Source organism: Marmota marmota, unplaced genomic scaffold (assembly GCF_001458135.2).
Source record: "Marmota marmota marmota unplaced genomic scaffold, marMar, whole genome shotgun sequence".
Lineage (NCBI taxonomy): Eukaryota > Metazoa > Chordata > Mammalia > Rodentia > Sciuridae > Marmota > Marmota marmota.
In genome coordinates, this window is record NW_025999853.1 from 15,554,871 (window position 1) to 15,570,114 (window position 15,244).

The 15,244-nt window shown below is 38.4% G+C and overlaps 1 protein-coding gene across 2 annotated transcripts in view; it reads left to right on the forward strand.

Annotated features, from left to right (window-relative positions):
* Positions 1-15,244, forward strand: part of Fgd6 (FYVE, RhoGEF and PH domain containing 6) — a 113,464-nt gene that overhangs the window by 86,367 nt on the left and 11,853 nt on the right. For both annotated transcript variants that reach the window (XM_048803733.1, XM_048803738.1), the window contains exons 10-18: positions 937-995; positions 1,076-1,147; positions 2,032-2,100; positions 2,629-2,712; positions 3,617-3,696; positions 10,680-10,782; positions 11,552-11,698; positions 13,154-13,256; positions 14,837-14,964. In XM_048803733.1, the coding sequence (XP_048659690.1) occupies positions 937-995; positions 1,076-1,147; positions 2,032-2,100; positions 2,629-2,712; positions 3,617-3,696; positions 10,680-10,782; positions 11,552-11,698; positions 13,154-13,256; positions 14,837-14,964 (845 nt within the window). The remainder of the gene's footprint in view (positions 1-936; positions 996-1,075; positions 1,148-2,031; positions 2,101-2,628; positions 2,713-3,616; positions 3,697-10,679; positions 10,783-11,551; positions 11,699-13,153; positions 13,257-14,836; positions 14,965-15,244) is intronic.

The following is a 15,244-nucleotide window of genomic DNA, read 5'->3' on the forward strand; positions in this document are numbered from 1 at the left end:
AGTTGGTGATGCCACTGTCATATTATACAGGATAATCTTATTTCTGTGGATTTCTGAGTACTGCAGGGTATTTAGAATCCCTGTCTTCTACCCACTAAAGGCCAGTGACCTTCCTGGTCATTGTGATGACCACAAGTTGTCTTTACACATGTCCACATGTCCCTAGGGAGTGCTGCTGCCTTGGATGGAAAACAAGTACTTCCCAAAAGCAGACAAAAGGCAGACTTTATCCTTTATATCCAGTTCCAAAGGTGACAAGACCAGAGTATTCAAAAAATACTTTACAAAAGACTGCAGAAGGCAAGAGGCGAATGTAAAGTATAAAACATAGATTGATCCATGAAGCTGAATAAGCTAGCTCAAAAAATGATGCTTGTACATTCCTAAGATCTAGTGTGCTTCCAGAAATGCCACATGGAAGCACATTAGATCTTAGATTTCTCTCCTTTCTAACCCACACCTCTTGGAATCAGACCAGATACCCCAACCCTTGAGCCTTTTAAATAATTATTTCTCATAGTTCTTGTTTCCTATGCCAGGATCCTTGTCTCTCATGATCCCTCTTCCCTGTGACAGTCTATATTGATGTGGTCCTTTGCTTCCTGGTAAAATCCTATTCTAACCCTTGTAAACTTCCAGAGGGCAACAAATCCCAGCACAAAGAAACCCTGAAATTATGTTATTGATAAACATGGTCTACCCTGTCTCTTTGGAGTCTTTCTGTGGCTCATTTTTGTTCACAGGTATTATGTTTTGCTTGTTTTCCTTGGATACATCCTGACTGAACCTTATTGTCTATGTTTCCGCCTACTCACAGTTAACCCAGCTCCACCAGAGTTTGGTTGCTATGAAATAACTGCCCTGTCATCTGGAAATGCTTAATGTTGCAAACTGTGTGTGTCAATGGTAATAACCAGAAGCCCCCTTCTATTTTAGATGCCCTTGCAGTTGTAATAGAGGTAGCAAACCATGCCAACGACACCATGAAGCAAGGAGTAAGTATCTTATCATTGACTAGTACACTGTTCAACCTGGGAGCCTGGGCCTTCACGTGCTCTACGTTGTCTTTCTCTAGGACAACTTTCAGAAACTTATGCAAATTCAGTACAGCTTAAATGGACACCATGAAATAGTGCAGCCTGGACGGGTAAGTGTTATAGACTACCTTTTGCAAATTTAACACGTACTCAGGCACCATCTGTAGCTAATTTTTATTTTAGTTATGAAAATAGATTACTCATTATTGTTAGTCTTCGCTGACCTAATATGGATTGCTCCATCCATTCAAAACATTTATAATGTAAGTCACCATGACAAGAAGTCCAATTCAATTAGGAGAAAGGCAAGGGACCCCACAGAGTCCCAATAAAATGATTTAATGGGATCATTTTTATTTTGTAATACCAGCTAACCTCACACAGATTTGAAGTCAATTATACTTAAAATCTTTGATGCAAAGAGGATTATGAAGGGAGGGAGAAAATTGATATTTTGATGCTCCTCATAGAGCACAGAAGTGGCCTGGGGAATGAATTCAGGAAAATTACAAAATGCATTTATCCGGATGCTGTATATGCCTCAGGACTAAGTACGCACTCAATTACATATCAGTCCATATAGTTCCCCTGGGGCCAATATATGATTTATGAAACTTTGTATGCTTATCTAATCCTATTCTTCTTTTGTTTTCCTTTTATTTTCTGGCTTTTTTTTTTTTTTTAATCTTTCCTTTTGTCCAGTTTCTAAGTGACTTACAGGGTTTAAAAAGAAAAGTATTGGGGGTGGGCAGGATTGTAGCTCAGTGATAGAGCACTTGCAGGAGGACCTGGGCTTGATCACCAGCACCACAATAGAAAAAAGGCATGACTATAAAAAGTCACAGGGAAATTTATCCTAGTTGTTCCAGGCTCCCACCAAAAAAAAAAAAAAAAAAAAAAATTCTTAGGGAAGAAAAATGAAAAAGAAATTGTATGTATATTGCAATTGTAATGCGATGGTTGGAATAACTGAGTTTTTGCTTGGATGAATCAGGTTTTTCTCAAAGAAGGAATTCTGAAGAAGCTATCCCGGAAGGTCATGCAGCCCCGAATGTTTTTCCTGGTAAGAGGCCACATGTAACTCTGATGTGTCCAGGTCATTGCTTAATGTAACAAGACATTTATATACAACACACAAACACAACACATTCAAATACCAGTTTTAGTGGAGTCTTTGGCCATATTATTTAGTTTCATTTCAAGTATAGAAAATAAGGTCTGTTATGATGCATATCAGAAAATGATTTTCTTTTGGAATTTAGTTTTAATTTCTAGATTGGTAGAACTGTTTTTAAAAAAATCAATTATTTTTTCAGGGAGACTGAAACCTTGGTGGGATTTAGAATTCAGAAAACCTTAAATCTGTTATAGAACTTAGAAAGGAAACACATTTTCTAGAAATTGCCTTTTGAATAATATTCTCCTAAAACATTTTAGATGGTTTTAGTATATATCAGCAGAACATAAGTATTTTGTTCAGAGAGCTATTAACATGAGGTAATATTTTCCCTTTATTTTTTTTATCATATCAGTATCATTGTAGCTAGTATTACTTTCTGTAATTTGTCCTATGAAATATTTCTACTTTCAGTTTAATGATGCCCTGTTGTATACAACACCGGTACAATCTGGGATGTATAAACTGAACAACATGCTCTCATTGGCTGGAATGAAGGTCAGTGCATCTGTTAGAGGTTTTTTGTGTTTGTTCGTTTGTTTTGCTTTGCTTTGTTTGTTTGTGGTGCTGGAGATCAAATTCAGGGCCTCCTGCATGCCAGACTAGTACTGTAACACTGAGTTTCATCCCCAGCCCTAGAACATTTTTTTTTTTTTTACTCAGACATGTTTATATATGCAGAGAAGAATCCCTAAGAAATCATCTTTCTCATGTCATTAACTCTTCTCTGTCCATATGCTACTGTTCATGCATCTGCTTATTCATTCATGTCATTTGTTCACTCATGCATTAATTTATTTCTACCATATTTATTGAGAATGACTATAAACAAAACATGGTAGTAGGTTTGATGAAAAGTAGGAGGATGAGTTGAGGAATGATTCTTTTTGTCTATCTCAGCCTCCCTCCCCAGAAAGATTGAATACACAGTTAGAAAGATAATACACTATACAGTAGACAGTAATAAATATCACTGTAAAGACATATTGAAAGGTATTTAGGAATTTATAAAATAAACACACATCTTTTGATGGGCATAGTGGAGGAATTGGCATGCATGTTTTGATAGACATCTAGGAAAGAGGAGAATCAAGGAAGTCTAAGACAGAAGAGCCAATGAGCCTTAAAGTATGGTTCATAGGTGGCCACACTGGAATATGGGGAAAGGAATTCTGGCTGGAGGGAATATTGTGACCAAAGGCCTGGGTTTGGGAAATTTGGCCTGGATGTGGGTATTCATCTAAAGCATAGAGTAGGTGATGGAGATTAGATGATGGAGATGGAGATCAAGCTGAGTAGGAATGTTGGTCCTGGATGTTAGCAACTAGGCAACTTCAGCTGCAATTCAGAGTTGGAATTTACAATAGGATGAGTTTGCTCAGGTTTTTATGCTTTCTTCCAGGTCAGAAAACCCACCCAGGAAGCATATCAGAATGAATTAAAGATTGAAAGTGTTGAACGTTCCTTCATTCTCTCAGCCAGGTAAATTTTTTTTTTTAATGTACACATTTAGATGAATTTTTGCCAGTAAGACAGTGTCATATCTCCTGCATTTTTTTTTTACATTTAGGTTTTTTTATTAGACTTTTTATTCCTTCCTTTTCTTTCCTAAAACTGATTTTTTCCAAAGTTGACTTGCATGCACATAAATGACTGACAACTGATATAATAGTATAATAGAAGCACAAAGATAAAAATATCCCTCAAAATAGGACAACACTGCTGTAAAATGATCTTTTTTTTTTTGTTGATAGTGCCAGGGTTCCAGTCCATGGCCTCACACGTGTTAAGCAAACACTCTACCACTGAGCTACCACTACCAGCCTCACTGATTTTTTTTTTTTTTTGAGTGACTATTTCTGTATTAGTCAGCTTTCCATCACTGTAACAAATACCAGTCAGAAATAAACTTAGAAGACAAAACATTTATTTTGGCTCACAGTTGCAGAGGTTTCATTCTTTGGTCTGTGGACCCATTGCTGTAGTGCCCATAGCAAGGCAGCACATTATGATGGGAGCATGTGGTAGAGGAGGCTGCCCACCTCATCACAGCCAGGAAGTGAGAGAAAAAGGAAGGGGCCCGAAAAAGGAAGGATGTCCTCTTTAAGAGCACATCCCAATCCTAGCTTTATTCTACTACGTTCCACCTCTTAAAAGGTTTCACCACCTCCCAGTAGCACTAAGGACCAAACTGTTAATACATGGGTCTTTGAAGGACATTCCAGATCCAAACATGACAATTTCAAATATTTTTACAGTGAAACATAAGATTTTTTTTTTTTTTTTAATAAATTGCCTGTTATTTATTTGAGTTTTCGGCGGACACAACATCTCTGTTTGTATGTGGTGCTGAGGATCGAACCTGGGCTGCACGCATGCCAGGCGAGCGCGCTACCGCTTGAGCAACATCCCCAGCCCCGAAACATAAGATTTTTAAAAATAACTAGTGCTTTATAGTTTACTAGAAAATTTTCACATTTCATTTAAAGGCATAGCAAATGTATGAGGTAGGTGTCATCTCACCTTGAAAATGAGGAAGCCAAATTATAGAAAAGTTGAGTTTCCCTTTCATATATACAGAGCTGGTGAAGCTAGGATACAATTTGAAGTCTTTTGCTTTTAAATGCATTGTTTTTTATGATACCAATTACCTTAAACTGAAATCTGCTGTGACTTGTGTTAACCAAAACATACTACCATAATGTTAAACAAGCAGTAAGGAAACCTGAAGCTGTGTGACTCATACAGACATACCTCTCTTTACTGTGCTTCATAGATACTGCGTTTTTTACTAATTGAAATTTTGTGGCAACCTGCAAATCTGTTAGTGCTATTTTTCTGACAGCAAGTGCATACTTTGTGTCTGACTCACATTTTGGCAGTTCACACAATATCTGATTTGATTTGATTTGACTTGACTTATTTTTGCAATGCTAGGGATTGAACCCAGAGTCTTGTGCATGCTAGACAAGTGCCCTCCTACTGAGTTACACCACCAGCCCTCTCAATATTTTAAACTTTTTCCATTATTATTTTATATATTGCGGTAATCTGTGATCAGTAATCTTTGATCTGTTTGTTGTTTGGGGGCACCATGAACATACCCACATGAGATGGAAAACTTAATGAATAAATGTTGTATGTGTTCTGACTGTTCCATCGACCTGTCATTCCCCTACCCCTGTCACTCTCATGGGGCCTCCATATTCACTGAAACACAACAATATTGAAGTTAAACTAATTAGTAACCCTACAATATCTTCTAAGTGTTCCAGTGAAAGGAAGAGCCACACATATCTCATTTTAAATCAAAAGCTAAAAATGACTAAGTTTAGTGAGGAAGGTATCTTGAAAACCAGGACGGGCTAAAAGTGAGTTAACCAGGGTGTTAATGAAAAGGAAGAGTTCTTAAAGGAAACTCAAAGTGCTGCTCCAGTGGATGCATGAATGACATCCTATCAACAGGGAGAAAGTTTGAGTAGTCTGGATAGAAGATCAAACCTGCCACAGGCTTTAAGCCAAAGTAGGCGTTAAGCTAAAGCCTACTCCAGAGAAAGGCCCTAACTCTTTTTAATTCTTTGAAGGCTGAGAGAGGTAAGGAAGCTACAGAAGAAAAGTTTGTGACTAACAGAGGTTGGTTCATGAATTTAAGGAAAGACGCATCTTTATAATGTAAAGTACAAGGTGAAGCAGCAAGTGCTGCTGGAGAATCTGCTGCAAGTTATCTAGAAGGTTTGGCTGAGATCTAGCTGAGGTAAAGATGAAGGTGGCTACACTACATGACAGGGAAGTTTTGTTTGTTTGTGTTTTGTTTGGGGGGTACTAGGGATTGCATCCAGGGTTACTTTACCACTGAGTCCCATCTCCAGCTGTTTTCATTTTATTTTGACACATAGTCACACTAAGTTGCTTAGGGCCTTGCTAACTCACAGGGCCTTGAACTTGAGATCCTCCTGCCTCAACCAAGTCATTGGGATTGCAGGCAAAAAAACAAACAAACAAACAAACAAACCTGTTGTTTTGCTACTGGGGATTGAACTCAGAGGCACGTAACCACTGAGCCACATTCCCAGCCCCACTTTTTATTTTTTGAGACAGTATCTTGCTGAGTTGCTTAGGGCCTCGCCAAGTTGCTGAGGCTGACTTTGAACTTGTGATCCTCCTGCCTCAGTCTCCTGAGCCACTGATATTACAGGTATGCACCACCACATCTGGGCCCTGCTAGATTTTTAATGTAGATGAAACAGCCTTATAGAAGAAGAAGGTGCCGTAGAGTACTTTCTAGAGAAAAGTTAATGCCTGGTTTCAAAGTTTACAGTCTCCATGCATGTTACTATCTTTCTGCCTTGCCCAGGTAGCTACCCCACCTGGAATTCACTCCTTCATTCAGTAAGTAATTTGGATCCTCAAGTCTGGCAGGCATTGCACTAGGCATCAGGATACAGTGGGTAATTAAAAAGTCCCTTCCTTCAGGGAGCTTATATTTCATTAGGGAAGACAAATGAAAGACTTAGCAACTATCACCACTAGTAGGTATTATTGTGATTAATAGTACACAGGAGAAGTCCTAGGTACTATGAAACTTAAAATTATAGTGACTAATATACTTACTGCATTTAATCACTTGATGCAAAAATCATCAAGACTGCTGCATAATTCTTTTTCTTTTTTTTTTTTTTTCCTGGTATTGGGAATTGAACCCAGGAGTACTTTACCACTGAACTATGTTCCTATTCCTTTTTATTTTTATTTTTGAGATAGAGTCTTGCCAAGTTGCCCAGGCTAGATTTTTAGAGAGAGGATAGGAGGACAATCCCCACAGGCCTGCTGTGCATATTGACTTAAGAAGGATGAGTAGGTGCTGGAAGAGCCTCCTGGTCATTAGAAACAATGAGTATGAAGATCCCAAGACAAAAGGGAGCATGGAGTATTCAAAGAACTGAAAGGCCAGTGTGGCATGAGCTAGAACATGACAAGGAGAGTGACCTGCCTGGAAGGACAAGTGGGATGGATTTTGCAGAATCACCTTATGGATTTGAGTCTTTAGCTTAAGAGCCACAGGAAGCCACTGAATAATTTATACCAGGGAGTGATGTGCTACTGAGAACACAGTTGGGAGGTGGACTAAAGGAAGCATTTAATTGGATGTGGATATGAGAGAAAGGAGTTATTCCTCAGGAGTCTCCAGTCTGTATGTGGTGGGACCACTCACTATGCAGAGGAACGCTGAGAAAGGAGCAGCTTCAGGGGGAAGTCAGACATTTAGTTTCAGACATGCACATTAAATGTGAGGAAGGTCTGCGTGGAGTGGTCAGAGTAGTTTATGTAAGGATCAGGACGTCAGGACCTGGGCTACAGGTATACATTTGGGTGTCGTCAGTTGGGATGATAAATAAAGCTAGAAGACTTTAATGAGGCTGCACAGAAAGACTGCAGTTCCCTGTCTAACTCTTGTAATTCTTCAAGTTCTAACTTGGTCATCACCTCTGCAACCTTACCTGACACCTAAATAAGTAATTTATCCCTTCTGTTATTTATCTGCCTTACATTTGTTCTCTCTTATGTTATTTGCTTTTCTCGTCTCAGTTGGATGTGAGCCTTTAAAAGTGAGGTGTGTTATGTGTGCCCAGTTTCTGGTTTAGTTTCTGGCCCTTAATATTCTCCCTGTAAATGTTACTCAGATGCTTCAAAGTGATGTCTAGTCTTTGAACCTCACAGTAGCATCCCACAGTTAGTACAAAAAGTGGTGTAGCTCTGTCTAATGCACCAGCAGTCCCTTTGATTGAAGAGTTTTTTCCCCTTGGTAATTCATCTCAGTTAACAGAAAAATGGTACTCGCTTGACAGAACTTTGAATTCTAGTTCTATACAAATTCTACAAAAGAATGTCCCGTTTCCCAGTCCAAGAAAGATGCCTATTCTTCAACTAATCATGTTACAAAAAGAGAGCCTGAATGTCTCCTCTGGATGCTGTGGGCAAGTGTGTGTGGTCTGTGAGGGAAGTGTTATCAAGAGCTGGTAAACATCGTCTTGGCAGACCCCACACAGGAGAGAGCCAGGAATGATTAAATGAGAGAACAGCATATGCGACATGATTTGCACAGTTGAGTCACTTTCCACAGGCTCCCAGGGCTCCAGAAAAATCCGACAGCCATTCTCAAATTAGCCATCTGCCTCTGTTTTCTGTTACTTCTTCCAGTAAAGAGCCAGGGGGAGGGAGGGAGAGATAGTAATATCATATGAATGTTTGCCTAGAAGCCTGAGCATGTGTCACCATAGTGTAGTCCATCAAAGAACTTGAACAAGCTGGCAATGACCCGATTGTGAAGGGTTCAGTCTTAAATTACACTTGGGTCCAATACCAGCTTATGAGGTAGTAGCCTGTTGTCTATAAAGCCAGTTATCTAACATGGCTAATCTTCAGTTTCCTTATCAGTAAATGGAGATGATGAGTGATGGTGTCATAGAGGGGAGATGGGTGTGTGTGAGATTCAGTATCTGTTCCATAGGGTCACTCTGAGGGTGAGGCATGATGACATTTGGAAGTACTCTTACAGGCTGACATATACTCATTAGTAGATAGTAGCTGTTTGGGGCAGTAATGCTAGAATAGTAGAGATAACTGAGGTAGGTTTAGTTTAGAGAGAGATGTTTCTTTTTTTGTTGTTTTGTTCTTTGTGTGTAATGGATATTTGAAAAATATATTAGTTTTAAACTTTTTTTTTTTTTGTAAACTGTATTCCTACCTTTTTATGTACTTACTACTGAATATTCTAAGTGGCACTCAAAGCTATTTAATAGGGAGGTACATTTCTGAGAGTGATTATTGTATAAAAGATGAGTGGTTTCTAGTATTTTCTTGATCTGCTCTGGGCCTTTCAAAATATAGTTTTAAGGGGGCTGGGAATACAGCTCAGTGGTAAAGCACTTGCTTAATATAGGCAAGGACCTAGATTCAATTCCCAACCCTGTGAAAAAAATTCAATGCAGCATTGTATGTTTATACGTGCCATTACTTATCTTTAGTTTATTTTTATGTGGTACTGAGGATCGAACCCAGGGCCTCACATGTGCTAGGCGAGTGCTCTACCGCTGAGCCATAACCCCAGCCCTATATGTGCCATTACTTATGATGGAGTTTTTATACTTAAAATTATAGTGACTAATATACTGTACTGCATTTAATCACTTGATGCAAAAATCATCAAGATTGCTGCATAATTTTCTTTTTTTTTTTTCCCGGTATTGGGAATTGAACCCAGGAGTACTTTACCACTGAACTATGTTCCTATTCCTTTTTATTTTTATTTTTGAGATAGAGTCTTGCCAAGTTGCCCAGGCTGTCCTCTAACTTGCCATCCTCTTGCCTCAGTCTCCCAAGTTGCAGAGATTACAGGAGTGTACCACCATGCCCGGTGCTATTCAGTTTTCTAATTTATGATTTTCTAAAGTATTTTAGAAAGTGGACATTTTCTTACACAGTCACAAATCTATAATGAATGGATTTTATTTAATTATGATGGATTTTTAAGTTGATTGTTAAAGTCTGTCTCTCCCATTCCTTCTCTCTTCCCCCCATGTATATGTACAAATTAATATATTTATTCCTATTTATGTTACTTAATATATGCCTCTCAGTTTTAAATATGCCAAACAAAAATTTTTAAATAGCTTCTTAAATGTCCCGATACCAGTGATGATTGGAAGTTATGACAGAGTTTTGGGGGGAGAGGCATGGAGCGAAACTGCAGAACAAGAATGCCATTTTCTGGAAGGCTTTCCCTTCTTTGGCCCATTTCCATTAGAGTTGAGTTAAAGATACACCTGATGATTCGGAGGAAGGAACAGAAATCCTGGTGGCCAAGTAGGGAGAGGAGCCCTCAAAACAGCCGTGGGCTTTTTCCCTTATTAACCATTCCTTCAATATCTGTTTTTTTTTTTTTTTCGTTTTTTTTTTTTTTACCATCTGTTTTATGATATTAAAAATATATTCCCTTCATCTCGCTATCCTTTGTAGAAATTTTTGGTAATATGTTAATAATCTAAAGGTATTTAATATTCTGTGCTATATGTAGGTGTTTGAAACAGAATTTCTTGGTGTATTTCTGAATTCTAGGATTATGTCTTAGGAAATTCTTTGGTTATGTAAATAATTATAATTATGAATTGGGACAGTTAGCCCATAAACCAAACAAAGATACTTGTAAATTTAGGAGCCTTCAGAAGCTACTTAATATAATGCAGTACTTTTAGAAAGGACAAAAGCATTGCATTTACTAAAATGCTTTGGGTTTCCTATTGCCTGCTCTGATTATTTGTTCACATAAACCTCCAAGTTGCTGCTTTTGACGAGTAGCGTTGGAGGGTGGTGGAGTTGGTTGCCATGGGAGAACTAACAGAAGTAAGAAAAAGGCAAAAAGTCAAAGCTGACATCTGGTTGATGGAACCTTCTCTTGCCCCCAACAGTTCTGCCACTGAAAGGGATGAATGGCTAGAAGCAATTTCCAGGTCAATAGAAGAGTATGCCAAGAAAAGAACCACTTTCTGTCCTAGTAGGAGTCTCGAGGAGGTATTATCTTTCCTTGTTTCTTTTTCCAGTGTACTTCAAACAGTTTTTACCTTAAAGAAATATGTCACAGGGGTTTAGTAATGCAACATGTTGCAGAGAAGGATCAGAGGTGGGTGTCTAATTTAAGCAACACATGTTTATCCATCTGTGAATGTCTAACTGCAAGTCTGTGGTAACATGTAGCATACTCTTGTTTTTTTCTAGTTATAAAACTTAATTGTAGGAAATTTATTTATTTACTCTGTGTGTGTGTGTGTGTGTGTGTGTGTGTGTGTGTTGCTAGGGAGGAATCCATGGCCTCATGTATGCTGAACACATGCTTTGTACTGAGTTATACCCCTAGTCCCCATTGTAGGAAATTTAGAAAGTACAAAATAGTTTAAGGAAGAAGCTAATCAGCTGTTATCCCACTTTTAAAGTTAATTTTGCAGTAAGAGGATTTTTAGAATATAGCTAACCTCAATATCCTGAGAACACAAAAAATAGAATAGCCCATGTTTCCTCCTACATCTTTTTTTAAAAATATTTTTTTAGTGTTGATGGACCTTTTTTTTATTCATTTATCTATATGTGGGGCTGAGAATTGAACCCAGTGCCTCGCACATGTGAGGCAAGCACTCTACCACTGAGCCACAACCCTAGCCCCTCCTCCTACATCTTTAATGATACTATCAGCACCCGGAGATGGCACCACCACTAGCTAAAAAAGTCTCCATTCTGTCGCAGGCTGTGTGCATGGAGGTAATCAGAAGTCATTCTTTTCCCGCAGGCTGACTCAGAAAATAAAGATGAAGTTAGTCCCCTTGGATCAAAGGCTCCCATCTGGATTCCTGATACCAGAGCCACAATGTGTATGATCTGCACAAGCGAATTTACTCTGACCTGGAGACGACACCACTGCCGGGCCTGTGGAAAGGTCAGAGAGGACAACCCATCTGCATTGTGATTTCTCCTCTCGCTAGGCTGTGCACAGTGGGGAAGCATATTCCGCCTCAGAAACCCCTGCAGTCATCACAGCAAAAGAAAAAATAACCAAGATGGTTGTGGTAGAAAACATGGATAGTCTTCTCTAAATATTTAGGAACAGGGGAGGGGAAATCTTCCTTCCTCTCACCCCAAATGTACTTTCTGAGGTCAGTAATAGAGAACTTACATTCAGAAACCCAAACTAACAAATCCACGATTAAATGATCTTCACATTTATAGCTAGTTATTTAAATCACCTCTGTCTACATACTAAGTATATAGCAAGGGGAACTTCCAGTGGTCAAATTATCCCTAATGACACTTGTTAGTTTTTTTAGTCAGCTTTCCATTGCAGTAACAAATACCTGGAAAAAAATCAACTTAAAAAGAGAAAAGGTTTATTTGGGCTCATGGTTTTGGAGGTTTATTTGGCTCATGGTTTTGCCTGTGGTGGCACATTATGGTGGGAGTAGGAGCAGAGCACACAGCAGAGAAAACCTATTCACCTCAGCTGTTTACTGTTCATGGCATTTTAAAAAAGAGGAAGAGACCAGGGTTCCACAATTTCCTATGAGGACATACCCTCCATAACTTAAAACCTCCCACAAGGCCCCCCCTTTTACAGGTTCCACTACCCCCAATACACCCAATCTGGGGACCAGTGCTTTCAATCAAAGGCCTTTGGGGTACTTTCCAGATCCTAACTATATCATAAGCCTTCTTGACATCAGTAATGTGAGCTTAATAACAATGATATCCACATTACTCTAAAGATTAAACAAGCCAGGTGCGGTGGCGTATGCCTGTAATCCTAGCAGCTTGGGAGGCTGAGGCAGGCTTTGATCATGAATTCAGAGCCAGCCTCAGCAAATGCGAGGCACTAAGCAACTCAGTGAGACCCTGTTTCTAAATAAAATACAAAAAATAGGGATGGGGATGTGGCTCAGTGGTTGGGTGCCCTTAAATTCAATCCCTAGTACCAAAAAATAAAATGATTAAACAAGGAACAAGGTTCCATTTAGAGAGAACTTGGTACGGAGCCAGACACTTGGCAGAGGAGCATAGAAGTGGTCATTGCTGCAGCTGTGATGGTGATGATGATGATGATAATGGTCAGTGCAGCTATCAGGACTTACTGCATGCTAGGCACTGTTCTAAGCACTTGATGCATATTAGCTCTTTGACTGCATTATTTTACATAGTAGTTGCTCTGTGATGATTTGTGGCCTCTCTGTCTTTCAAGTGTGATATCACATGCTAGTCCACTGAATGCCTGAACTCCATGAGGTTAAGTAAGAGAACATGAGCATGTAACTGTTTTGAAAAGTGGACAGTGCTGTAAGACCTACTTTATAGTTTGGAAACAAAAGTTATTCTAAACAAAATAATTGTAATGTGTTTTCAGATTGTATGCCAGGCTTGTTCATCAAATAAGTATGGCTTAGATTACCTGAAAAATCAGCCAGCAAGAGTATGTGAACACTGTTTCCAAGAGTTGCAGAAACTAGGTAATGTATAAGTAAAGATTTGACCAGAAATTCCATTTTTCCCTAGATGCTTTCCAATAGGCTTCTGAAAGAATCATCTTTGGTACATTAGCATTGTTGATGCTTGTCTTAAAATTAGTATTAAGCTTTCTTAACTCATACTTTGTGGTAATTTCCAAGAAAAGTTGGACTGAAATTTGTTTTTACAGTGTGAAAATGTTTTGCTAAGAAAACCAATTGTATAAAATTACAAAATGAAATACTTAAAACAAACTGGAACTTTAACTTGCAAGTTATTTTGAAGTTTCTTGTTTCTCATAATAGTGTGCTGGTAAGAATCATTTTCTATTTATAAAGTCATGCTCTATGGAAACATGCCTGGTAACACTTTTAATGAGATTTTATTGTAGATTTTTGAACAAATACAAAATGATGCTTCATACATGTCCTCTAGTTATTTTCAGGCATCCTCCAGGCCAAGCAAATACAAGTAGGACCATTCAAGTCTACATTTTGGATGGGGAAATGTAATTAAATTTCTGAAACATATAGAATCTAAATCTTGAAAAGATTGTCCTTTATGTCCATGAAAAATAACTTCTCCTCAGCAGAGAGGAATATCTATATGGGGAAAAAAAGTAGATGACATCCTGTTTCAGAATCCATGTATTTGTGAATTAACGGTACATTGTAGTCTGTACATTTTCCATGTAGACACATCCCCTGTTCCTTTGCCAGCCTTTCTGTTCCTCTCTTTGTTCTTTGAACCCATAGTATGAACTGTAGACATTCAAAATTCATCTTTGAATCTTCCTTTCTAGTCATCCACACCTATTTGGTTATTAAATCTTGTCAGCTTCTTCTCAAATAGTTTGTGTTGATTTTGTATCAGTCCTAATGAGGTCTAAATTACTTTAATAATTTTCTTATGAGTTTTCCTTGTTACAAATCTCTCCTGACTACTGCCAGATTTAATTTCTAAATTTGATCTGGTCTTGACACACCCAACCTAAAAAGCATTCCAGGTCCCTTTTTTCCTAGCTTCCTTATTTTATAATGCAGTTGCTCATGCTGACTTCTGTGTGGAGTGTTCAACCCCCTCTTACACCTAGCAAACTACTTACGCCTCAGTGTCCAATGTAAATGTCTCCTTCTCTTCCTAGGGTTTCCTTTGCAGTCAGAATTAATTGTTCCCTCCTTTGTATCCTCCTCTTTAGTACCTTGTTCATTGTAATGTTGTTACTTGGTTAAGTATCTAGATACTGAACAAAGTTAGGTATTTTTTAAGTCAGTAGGTAAGTTTTGGGGGGGGGGTATTTTTTCCATTTGGCAGGACATTCATATGTTTCAGAAATTTAAAGGCTCAAAAGGATAATTTCTTCTTGTGGTTTAAAGTTCAAAAAGTAGAAAATCAGACAGTGGAGTCTTCCTCTCACTCTGCTCTCAGCAATCATCTTCCTTTTTCCAGGGCCATGGATGTCATCCATTTCTCGAGCATCCTTGTATGGCTATTTTGTACAATGTGTTTATTGATTTGAATTAAGTTGAAGCGCAGAATGCCCATCACCATTGGCTACATAAGTGTATCTGGTTTGTTGTAGATCGCCAGCACTCCCCTAAGGTTGGATCTCCTGGGAATCACAAATCTCCTTCAAGTGCCTTATCATCAGTCTTACATAGTATTCCATCAGGGAGGAAACAGAAAAAAATCCCAGCCGCTCTCAAAGAAGTAAGTGTTTCCATTAAACTTATAATGAGATAGAGGTTGAATTATTCATATGCACATAACATGCTGTTTTTATTTCATAAAGGAGGATGTCATTTCCCATTGCTATTAAAATATGAATTTTAATACTGGTGATGGAGATGGCTGATTTCTTACAATCTTGCTTGGTCTCCCTTATGACCTGAGTCATTTAGAAAATGGCTGTTGAAAGCTTCAGAGAACCTTTTATAGTAATGATAGAGAATAAAGCTAAGATGAACACATTTGAATTTTTAAAATTACT